Source organism: Rattus norvegicus, chromosome 4, assembly GCF_036323735.1.
Source record: "Rattus norvegicus strain BN/NHsdMcwi chromosome 4, GRCr8, whole genome shotgun sequence".
Lineage (NCBI taxonomy): Eukaryota > Metazoa > Chordata > Mammalia > Rodentia > Muridae > Rattus > Rattus norvegicus.
In genome coordinates, this window is record NC_086022.1 from 60,994,929 (window position 1) to 61,007,232 (window position 12,304).

General features: G+C 34.4%; 1 protein-coding gene across 13 annotated transcripts in view; it reads left to right on the forward strand.

Annotated features, from left to right (window-relative positions):
- Positions 1-12,304, forward strand: part of Mkln1 (muskelin 1) — a 155,976-nt gene that overhangs the window by 55,690 nt on the left and 87,982 nt on the right. For 12 of the 13 annotated variants that reach the window (XR_010065709.1, XM_063286758.1, XM_063286756.1 and 9 more), the window contains 4 exon segments: positions 1,256-1,398; positions 2,637-2,725; positions 5,238-5,347; positions 6,785-6,977. Coding sequence is in view for 12 of the 13 variants with exons in the window: in XM_063286758.1 (XP_063142828.1) it covers positions 1,256-1,398; positions 2,637-2,725; positions 5,238-5,347; positions 6,785-6,977 (535 nt within the window). In the remaining variant the exon portion in view is untranslated. 13 annotated transcript variants of the gene reach the window in all.

The window sequence follows — 12,304 nt, forward strand, 5'->3', positions numbered from 1 at the left end:
CAGAAAACTCTTAGAGCTGACAGACACTTTGAGTAAAGTGGCAGGCTACAAAATCAGTAGCAGTCTTGTACACCAGCAGCATGTTGAGAAAGAAGTTAGATAACAGTCCTATCACAGTTCACACCCATATCCTGAACTAAATCTAACGAGGGATGGGAAAGACATCGAAAACATTAAAACAGTCAAAAGAGAAATTCAAAAAGGCACTAGAAGATAAAAAGATCGCCTGTGTTCATGAATTGGAGGACATGGCTATAACAATAGTAGTCTACAGGATTGAACGGAATCCCAATAAAAAAGCCAATACCATCTTTAACAAAAATAGAAAAAGGAATCTTAAAATTTATTTGGGAAAACAAAAGAATTCCAATATCCAATATATCGATCCTGTGTTGTCTGTCCACTCCTCTCCACACACCCCACTCCCAGAAAGAAAGAAAGCAACTGAGCAAGGAGAGGTGTTATTATGGAGCCAAAGCTTAGCGTGATACTGCACAGTCAGAAATGCAGATCAGTGCAGCAGAGTAGAATATCCAGATACAAGTCCATGCTGCTACAGCCACCCAGTTTTTCACAGAGATGCTAAAAATACTCAATAGAGTAGAGATAGACCCTTTAACATGATATCTGGAAAAACTGGGTATCTGCATGTGAAACTTTATGGTGTGCTTTTCTGATGTTATACCTGAGAATCTGTAGTCAAATCTAATACCATAAAAATTTACTCATGTGCTTTTTGTGTAGTGCTTCCAAGTTTTAATCTAAATTATATCTAAATATTTTAGTCTAAAATGAATTTTGATCAGTTTTGATTATTTGTAAGTGTTGTGTGTATGTATAATTATGCAATGAGATTTTTTTGATCTACCAACTTCATTCTGTGGGAATAGGTAGTTGCTATTTTTGAATTTTAATCTTGCTCTATCTGGTTAGTCCTGGTCTGGTGTGTCTTTGTTTCATTCAGTATCATTCACTGAAATGATCACTATGTTTCTTTCAGTCTGTTTTCAGCATTTAGGAGAATATAGTTGGCAGCCTCTGTTGAGTGAAGAATAGTAACAGTCATTATTAGGGTGTTGTATATTATTCTCTTAGCTTTAAAACAAAATAAAACAAAAACTCTTGAAACCTGCCATCCTAAGTTGGAACTTTCTTACTATTCTGTTAGCTGTCAGAAGTTCTAATGTCTAAAGTTGTTACATGTGTTAAGCAGAGAGTATTAGTTTTGTTTCTTCTTTTTCTCTTTTTCCCTTAGTACTTGATTCTGAAGCTTGAAAGGCCTGCTATAGTTCAGAATATTACATTTGGAAAATATGAGAAAACTCATGTCTGCAATTTGAAGAAATTCAAAGTTTTCGGTGGAATGAATGAAGAAAATATGACAGAGCTGCTGTCCAGGTGGGTTTGGATGTAGGGTAGAATGGACTGTCTTTGAAACATACTGTAGACCTTGTCTACTTTCTTCATAGCTGAATCTCTCTGTGCCCCTTTCTGGTTTTATTCCTAGAACCTTTGTTAATACTGCGGCTTAAGTTGATAGGTTTTTGTTTTTGTTTTTTTAAGTACCAGATAGATACTGGTTAAAATTGTTAAATAATGGAGAATCAAATATTTGTTTCTTTTTTGCCCCACTCATAATTTTGATCTGTCAATAACTTTAGAAATATTTTCTACTTTATGATAATCTCTGATACTGCCAAAGGCCTGTGTTCAGTTCCCATCACTTCCAAAACAAACTACCCATTTGTGGGTAGTAGGACAAAAGCCATGGCTATTAGAAAATATAAATCTAACTCAAAGCATGAATTGCCTACTCCAGAAATAATACTATAAGATTTTACAGTTAGAAATGAAAAAAGGGGAAGGTTCGGTAATTGAAAACAAAAAATGACAGCATGTCTTGCCATCTGGAAAGAGCACTATAACCAGGAGTTCTAGAACATTAAATCCCAAGCATGCGGAAAGGTCATACAATCAGCAGAAACAAAGCCATGGCAATTTGGAATGTATTTGTGACATAGTTACCCCATTAAGAAAATACTTTATTCTCTGATTTAAGTCATGTGAGTATTTTAGGGTGTCAGATGGTCTGATGGTAAGGGATTTTCCTATAAACATTTGCATCAATCTTGGTTAAACAAGAGATGATATGGGTTCGTTTTTATTTAGGTTAAAGGAGATATTAAATCAGAACAAGATTGCCTTTTGAAATTTGTGGATGATAAAAAGATAACTAAGAAATATAATTACTTGACAAATTCTAATATTTGGCCTTTTGCAGTTGTTATATATGACTGACTTGTTTTTAATTATTTTCCTACTACTTGAAAATTTTTAAGATTAAATTATATATTAAAGGTAGCCATACATTTCCATACAGCTCGCCACATTCTCTGGTTCGTGTGGAACATTCCTCATTTGCTTTTGTGTAGTTGTAAGACATACAGTATTGCAGTTGACTTGGATGTTCACATTTTGACCAGTTTCCATTTTCAGCCACTTGTTTATATTGTCTTGAGTATACAATGTGAGCATTGGTGTAAGTTAGCCTCTGAGTATAGGATTAGAGTGGTTTACTGTGTTTACTAAATTATGAAATCATGTTTCATAACATGCAGTATTCTCCCCCCCAACAGCGGCTTGAAGAATGATTATAACAAAGAGACATTTACCTTGAAACATAAAATTGATGAACAGATGTTCCCTTGTCGATTCATTAAAATTGGTAAGGTTTTAGTGTTTTTGAATTAAAACCAATTTTTAATGCCTTTGGTTCATAGACTCTAGTGTATGGATGAAGTTTTATAGGTCTCTATGTTTTAGTTTTTAAATTAGTTTGTGGTTAGTTTGTGCACTGGTTTTGACTGCTTTGTGCTCCTAAGGCAGAGATGAATAGTTGGAAGAGATCACGTAGCCCATCAAGCTGAAGAGATTCTGTTGGCCCTTTACAGACTGTTTACCTACAATTATTTTATGAATCCATTTTTAAGTGACAGTTAACTTCATGAGGATATTTTCCAAATGTTTTCGTACTTGGAAGGGTTCTTACAGGGTTTTGTGAGGGTGTAGTTACCTAATTACCTTAATTATCTATGGAGGCTTGTCATTAATTCTAGAGCTGTCATCTGAAACCAAACCCTGATGAGTTTTTGAGGCACTGGAATGTGATTATTTGCTTTGTTCTTGTTTTACCTTTTACACGAAATGTTAACTACACTGACTTAGTCAATCTCATAGTTCAGATTTACAAACCACAGTTCAGAAACACTGTCTTAAGACATATATTTACCATCAAGGATTTTAGCTTATGATGGTGCTTGTAATACGTGCTTCTCAGGTTCTTTGTGTTCCTTTAGATTTAATGTTACGAGGGCAGGGACATTGAGGACTGAGCCTTTGGATTTCCATTTCTGCTTCACCTTTAGAAGTATTTTATTAAAATTAGAATCAAAGAAGTCAAATTTATTAGTGAAGAACAATAATTAATGCCACAGTCCCACACATTTGTATTTGAATTTATTTTTGTAATAATAGTGTTCAAGAATAGAGGCTTAAAGGAATAGTTGAAACTCAAGACTATGGTATGGATTATTGTATTTATTCAGGTTCCAGAAAAGCATTGTTTTATTAAAGCCCTTTAAAGACTTGTGTTATACTCTAATTTCTTCCATGTACCTAGTAGTTGAAAAGAAATATTGGATAGGCAGTCAAGTCTTTTAAAATTTCAGTTAGACAGCTATGTCATCTTCAAGTGATCTGTTTCTTATTGTAACTTTCTTTTTTTTTTAATAGTTTTTTAATGACTTTATCCATATGCTTTACCTGCATTTATGTGTGTGCAGGTACTATGTACCTATGTATTTATGTACTATGTGCCTAATGCATGAGGAGGTCAGAAGAGGGCATCAGATCCCCTGGATTTGGAATTATGCGTGGTTGTGAGCTGCTATGTGAGTCCTGGGAACTGAACCTGGGTTCCCCAGAAAGAGCTGCAAGTACTCTTAACTGCTGAGCCATCGCTTTATCTCCCCACCTCCGTTGTTCTCGTTAAGACATCTAGTGTGCCCCACACATATACAGCAGATATGCAGCTTGACTTTCATGTGGGTCCTGAACAATTAGAACTGGGGCTATTCCAAAAGATGTTTCCTGTATGTGGGATATGTTCCTCTATCTGGGTTGCCTTGTCTGGCCTCAGTGGAAGAGAAAGTGCCTAGCCTGGCAGAGACTTGAAGTACCAGGTGAGGGATGGATACCAAGGGGGCCTCCACCAGCTCAGAGAAGGCATGGGAGATGGGGGAAGTATTGTGGGAGGGTTGAGTGGGAGTGGGGCAGTGAGTGGGATATAAAGTGAGTAAGAAATAAAAATAACTAATAAAAAAAGACATTAGTGTAGTATTGAATTAGTAGAGAAATTGGCCTCTTTGTCTTGTTCTGACTTGATTAAGAGTACTTAATATTTCCCCAGGTTTATGTTTAAGGATTAAGAAGAATTTTTAAAGTAATTGAACACATTTTTTTCCTTTTAGCTTTTGTTAAGGTGGTAAATTTCTTCACTGTATCTCTTTGGATTGAGTCATCTTGTCATTGAATCATCCTTGAATGAAGTCTGGTTTCTTACAAAGAATACTGGAGATATTTTTGTTGTTGTTGTTACATCTTTCCTACTATTTGGATGTGTCTTCAGAACTGAGATTGCCTTTAAAGATTTGTCCCTTTAACTTTGTTTTCAGGGTTCTATATTGATATATTGATACATATTTGAAATTTACTTTCTATAGTTGGATATAGGTTAAAAATATCTGCTCTATATAGGGCCAGTATATATCACCTCTTATATTGTCTATTTATGGTTTTATTTATTTAGGAATAGATGTATCATGACTTATGTTACAGTTTTTATTAACTAAGAAAATATGATGGCATCAGTCAGATTTGCTTTTTAATATCACAAACCATATTTTAAAAATTAAACACTTGTTTTTAAAATGCATTTGCTAAAATCAGTAATATGTTTGTGTTGTTTGTCCTTTTGAGACAAGAGTTTCACTTTATAGTTCAGACACTCTTGTTCTTTCTACCATAGTCTCCTGAGGGCTCAAAATCTAGATGTGTGGTATGTGCATAGTAATTTTGATGAATAAATTCATATAGACTTAAACATTAGTGACTTTGCTTTGTTAAAACTTGATTTGAATCATATTAATTTTTTCTCTTTTTGCTTTTCCTCCTTAAAGTTCCACTTTTGTCCTGGGGGCCCAGCTTTAATTTTAGCATCTGGTATGTTGAACTCAGTGGCATTGATGATCCTGATATAGTGCAGCCCTGTCTGAACTGGTACAGCAAGGTAGGACCGTGCTTTAAAATTAGACTTTGATACCTAGCAAGGGAGAAATGTGCCAATTTCTTTATTCTTTATTTAAAATGTTGGTAATAGTAAAAATTATGAATAATCAGCTAACATTTTTAAGCATTGTTGTTTGTCAGCAGTCTTAGCTCATTTAAATTATTACTAGTCTATGAGAAGTAATTATCAATCCTCATTATTTTATAGATGAGGGAATAGAGCAGAGAGGTTCACACAGTTGTAAAGTGCTTGGGCCAGTCTTTGGGCTCAAGCAGCATGGCTGTACAGTTTGCTGTTATTATCTTTACTTAGCCCTCAATTTTATTTATATACAGTGATATGAATATTTTGAATGCATTTTTAGTGGGTTACTTACACCCTGGTAGAACATTTTATGTTTGACCACGATCGAAATGCCTGAGTCGGCTTGCTAGCTAGATGTTGCTCACTCTACTAGAACCGCTGTTACATACATTACAATACACCAGGTCCAAAGGCAAAAAATAAAATAAAGTCAGCAGTATACAGAATCACTCTGATTATTTGATGCGTTTACATATTGACAGTTATATTGTATAAGGAATAGGTATTTGACAATGTTGTATTAGTTGAGAAGTGAGGTAACTCTAAACTGGCTGTTTTTCAAGTCTTTGGTATATTTTTTTATTCACGGGTAATGTTTATTGGTAAATCTTTTTAGTTGCATACAGTGTTTTATGTAATTGGGTTTTTAAATTCTCATTGTAAAGCAATGCGCTTAGAAAATTTAAGGTAATTTCAGAACATATTTTTAACTTGTTTGTTTCTCAACTATTTTTCTGAGTTTATATTTGTTTCTAGCATTCACCCTGTTAAAGAAAGTGCTTTGTAAATTGAGTGCTGACTTTGAAATTCATGCTGTTCTTTATCTTAGTCTGTGCATTGGAATATTATTAGTTGATGTCCTGGGAATTGTAAAATGTACATCCTAAAGGGACTTTTAATATAGACATTTTTTGTTGTTTTGTTTTTTGAGATAGAGTTTCTCTGTGTAGTCTTGGCTGTCTTGGAGCTTGCTCTGTAGAGCAGGCTGTCGTCAAACTCACAGAGCTCTACTTGCCTCTGCCTCCTGAGTGCTGGGATTAAAGGCATGTGCCATCACTGCCTGGCAGCTTTTTGCTTTTTCTTTTTTTCCTTCTTTAGTAAAAGGCTTTTGAGTTATATCTGGTTTGGTCTCCTTTGATAGCATACTTGTGATCTGGGCTAGTTATTACAGTAGCATTCAGTTTTAGTCTTACTATTTGACAGGTGAAAATAAAGGCAACCAGTGTACAAGATTAAATACAGCGCTTGGTGTATAGTAAATACCCAGTTTACTTTGTTTAATCGTTAACTGTTTCCTACAGTGGCAGCTAAGCAGCTCTCTTTTTTTCCCCTACTTTTCTTGTGTTCTAGTAGTACCGCGAACAGGAAGCCATTCGCCTTTGCCTAAAACACTTCAGACAACACAACTATACAGAGGCTTTTGAATCCCTGCAGAAGAAAACCAAGATTGCACTGGAGCATCCAATGTTGACAGATATGCACGACAAATTGGTGTTAAAGGGTGACTTTGATGCTTGCGAGGAGTTGATTGAAAAAGCGGTAAATGGTAAGAAACTATGAAGCTTGTATTAGGAATATTTCAGTATTTACAGGAAACTTTCTAAAAGAATATATGCTGCCTGCATCTATTCTCTTTTATATATTTTTCTGTGCTCTTTATAAAATTTGCTTATTTTCTTGGAGTAGGGAATTCTTTAATTAAGATAGGTTTATAATATCACAGGAATTTAGAAAAAGAAACAGGTTTGAATTCATTTACCTACATTACAATGTCATTCTGGGAAACCAGGAGCTTAACTAAAAATAAATCAGGAAAACATTTGTTGGTACTACTGTTATCACTGATTTATTGCTTTAAGTGATTCTTTTCAATAGCCAGTGTTTACTTTTTAATAGTATGATTTGCATAGGAGAGGGTTACATAACCAAAAAGTATTGACAGATGTAACAGACAAGGAAATCGGCACTAAAATGATTTTCTTTGTAGTGTGAATGAGATAATACATAATCTTTGATTTTTCTTGTAGAATTGTGACTTTCTTAAGTGACCTATAATTTGGCTTTCAATATGTATATATGATATAATGAGATGCTTTGAATTTTAATATTTAAGGTTTCAGTTATTTGAAATAGAAAGAAGGCTCTGTTGTTTTTTAGTGAATGAGAAGAACTTTCTTTTATCCTTTTCCCCCGTTTTTTTCTTCCACAGTGGTTTTCATAGGGACCAAGAATATTATAGATACTCAGTATAAAGCTTGTGAAGGGCCAGGGTCTGGCTCATTTGTAGAATACTTGCTTAGTGTACACAAAGCTCTGGTTTTGAACGTCAGCATTGCATGAACTAGGCCTGATCCAGCCCTGGAGAGAGTATAGAAGCAAGAGGGTCAGTAGTTCAATGACATTTTGAGTGACACAGCAAGTTCCAAGCTTGCCTGTGCTACTTAAGACTTTCTCAGCAAACAAACAAACTTGTGGAGTTGAATCCAGCATATCTTTTTATATAGAGAATAAGGAATAATAATAATGTATTTTAGTCCTTTGATTTCATATATTTTAATCTCTTTGCTGTTGTTATCCATTATTGCTAGGTGTTTGCATTATTCAGAGATTGTGTTAGGTAATTTATAACTAAGAAAACCAGAACTTGTTCTTTTCTGTTTTAGCTTTTTACCTTTGCCCTAAACCAACAGCTCCCATTGTTAAGTACATTGGCAAAACTACTCCCAAGCCTTATACACCACTGTAACTTACTTGATGACGACTCCTATTTACAAATAAGGGAGCAATAGTGTTGAAATTGAGGATACTTAAGAAGAATGCCGATAATTAGTGTCATATCAAACTATTAAAAAGTGCCACCAATGAAAGTATATAAATGTGTCTCAATTTCTAAGTGTGAGTTTGCATATTTTTTCTCATCTCAGCATGAGAGAGGTATATAGGTCATTTTATAATTTTAAGTTGACCTGTTTTGCATCTTTATTACTAAGGCATCTGATTTTACTGTGTTTGTGATATAACGTAATAGCAGCTCCCATGTGTAATTTCATTTTATTATAAGGTAGATTAATGATAATTACATTTCTAAACTGATTTCAGTTGAATGCCCATTGTTAGGAAAAGCTGTTAAAAGCTCATGCAACTCTCTTTCCTATAGTTGCTTGCAATTCTGAGTCTAGAAAGGGAGCCTGGTTTAGCAGAAGTGATAGTAACCCAAACGTAGAGCCACATTGTATCCTGTGTTGCCAAGGGCTTTCTCAGTTGCCTGGGAGCACTTAGTTCATAGTGATTCCTTTCAGGGTTCTTCAGCTCGCTGCTGACCTCACTGATGATGATCTGTTGAACAAATAAGGAAAAGAACAGTGGAGAAACTTTTGGCTTCTCTTCCACTGAAAACGTAGAAGAGGCCAAGAAGTTTTTGCCCACTGCGTAGGAAAGTAGGACATCGAAACATCTTTTATCCAGCTTCTTATAATGGAGCAAGCAAAAATCTCTTTTTTTTTCTAACACCTAAAATTTTCATATGAGAATAAGACTAAGCTTTGTTAAAAAAAAAAAAAAAAAAAGACAAGCTCATTTTGCCTTTGTAGAGGTTGGTTTATAGATATATATATAACGGCACTATAAGCTATACATACTTGGAATATATAGTGTGATCTACATGTTGACATGTGTGTGTGCCCACATGCCTGACCCACCACCACTCTACATAGTAGCAAGCATTGACAGCCCCTGCGTTTTCCTTCCTTCTCTTGTGATCTAGCCCTCCTTCATTGCTTGCCTTTTATCCTTTGGCAGCTGTTTGCTTTCTGTCACTATAGATGAGATTGTGTTTCTGTAACTTCATGTAAATAGACCATATTCTTGGACTTCTTTCAGTTGACTTATTTGGAATTTCATCTATGTTTGTCGAAACTCGTTTTCTCATTGCTAAGTCAGACATGATACAGATATACTAATTTTCTTCTGCGCTCATCTGTTGATAGACATTTGGGCTACTCACACTTGCGGGCTATTGCTGTCGATATGAACATTTGTATATACATCTTTGTATGGAAATACATTTTCACTTCTTTGTGTAGGTACTCAGGAATAGAACCAGCAGGTGACATATTATTGTCTGTCTGTTTTAATGTTTAAACTCTCAGTTCTTCAGCATTGCTGTCTTTTCTCCATACAATAATGCATAAAAGTTTCATTTGTGTGGCAATGATTAAGATAAGATCATGAAATTGAGAAGGAGTAAGGAGGGTATGGCAAGAGGTGAAGGGAAGAGTGGTTGGTGAAAATGATGTAAATATGGTGCTCATGTTTGGAATTCTAGTAAAACAAAATAATAAAAATTTAAAAAGCCAGTTGCTATGCACAATTGCCCATACACTGTAATGTCTGTCAATAATTGTAATATTAGCTATTCTAACCTAGGTCTATGTTTTCTGCTTTCAATTAGTAATAACTAATGCTTGTCATATTGTCATCTTTGAGTCTTCATTGGTGAAGCATTCGTTCTTATCTTCACCCATTCTTCTTTTAGTGAATTATTTTCCTATATCTGTGTTTTGAGACTTCTATCTGGAGACAAGTCATTTATTAAGAGAGATATGAGGGACTTTGAAATACATTCTTTTAGTGTTGGAGAGATAAGATTCTAATGGGGTATGGTTTAAAATGTCATAATGAAACCCACTATTTTGTACAATTAATATATATTAATAAAAAAGAAAATAATAAAGTACATTTTTCATAAGTCAGATGGTACAGGTCTGTATTTAGTGATGGAGGTAGAACAGATGTATACCAAGTAGCTGTCTAGGAAACATCAGACTCTGTCCCCAAAACAAACAAAACAAAAATAAAACATCCCAGACATACACAATGATAATATATGCTACAGTCTGTGGTTTATTTTTTCATCTTACTGCATCTTTCGAACATTGGAAATTTTACCTTGTGGTAAGAATTTTTCTGTGTGCTTGTTAATATGCTCTTGATGTTAGAACTGAGCATTTTTTTTGTCTTAACTAAAGATCAGAACTTCTCTTTGTTTTCTTAAAAGAGTTTTCATTCATGATTATGTTTGGTTTTGAGTTAATTTTTGTGTATGGCACCAGGTAGGAATCTAATAATTTTTTTTGACAGTGCAGTATGTTTCACCAGTATCACACCGTCTTGATTACTCAGCTTGATAGTAAGTCTTTAAATGAAGTACTGTGAGTCTTCAAGCATTGTTCCATTCCAAAACTGTTTTGACTATTATGGGTGCTCTGAATTCTCATGTGAGTTTTAGAACTTTAGAAGCATGTGACACTGGTTGTTAGTGGCTAAAACATATCTAATAGGGTTTTATTTTGTTTATAATACAGTCATGGATCAACTTGGCAAGAATTGAAATCTTCAGTGCTTTATTTCAAACATGGATTGTATGTTCTGTTTTTCCAGTTCCTTTAACATTTATTTTATTGTCTTAGTTCTTAGTAGCTGGGTCTTGGATATGATAGGTATATTGGCATTCCATAGTAGTGTAGGGATAATCTCTGTGTACTGTGTGGAAGAATTCTCAGTCAGTTAGAAGCTGATGGCCTATTAGCAAATCAAAGGAAGTAGAAGGTGGGAGTTCTGGTAGAGAGATAGGAACTCTGGGAGGTAGTCAGTCATGGGAAGATTCACCCAGGACTCGAGGAAGTTAGATGTAACAAACTGAGGAGAGGTAACCAGCCATATGGCAGACATAGACTAGTTTAAATGGGTTAAATAAGTTAGGAGCTACTGAGAACAAGCCTAGCGAATGGCCTAGGCATTTTTAATAAATTAGGAGCCTCCGAGTGGTTACTTGGGAACTGGGGCATGGGTGGAAAAGCCCACAGTTACATAGTATTTTATGTTTTATGTTCCTATTACAAATAGCACTTTAAAAATTCAAGTTCTAATTGGTAATTGCTAGTATATATGAATGAAACAAGTATTTTTATGTTAGTTTTCTATTCTGCAGCCTTGCTAAATTCACTTCTTTTGGTATCCTGAGGGACTCGGCAGAGGTTTAGTCTTGTCATACTGTTAGAAGACAGATCCTTGTCACGTTTTCATCCAGTCATGGTATTTTTAGGTTTTTTTCTTACTGTAGTAGTTCAGACTTTCCATAGTATATTGAATATTGTGGAGACAGGAGATATCTTTGCTTTGTAAAGCAGTCATTAAGTATAGTGCTAGTAATAATTTTTATAGACACCTTTTATCAGATTGAGGGAGTGTAGTTATAATCTTGATCAGGAATAGATACTGCATTTTATGAAGCATGTTTCCTGCGTCTTTTTGAGGTGGTGAAAAGATCTTCCCTTTTCAACTTCTCATACCTTAAGTCACATTAATTTTCATTTTTAGGTTCAACTTTGCAATACTTTGAAAATCCTGTTTGGTACTCATTTTAGTTCTTGTTATGTTTGATTTATAAAATTGTATGGTGTATTCCTATGTGTAGTTGAGTAGTTTGGATACTGGCCTACAATTTTGTTATAATGTGTTGATATTTCTGACCTTTAGAGAAAGAATGAGGTGAAATTAGTCCCAATTTAATTTTCTAAAGAAAATTTATATAAATTAATAGTACCATGGTGGACTTTTAAAAGGATGAATGATGAAAAGTGGGCCTGAAGTTCATTTTGAGATTTCTAAATTTCAAACTTATTATATTAATAGATAAAAGGCTGATTATGTTTTATGTTCTTGAATAAGTATTGGTAATTTATGCCTTTTGAGTAATATGCACAGTATGCACACCTCATTTAAGTTGATAAATATATCAGTATAAACTTTTTCATTTTCTTAAAATTTCCTTTTTGAATCTTTATGCTGTGATTTATTCTTATGGTTTCTTTT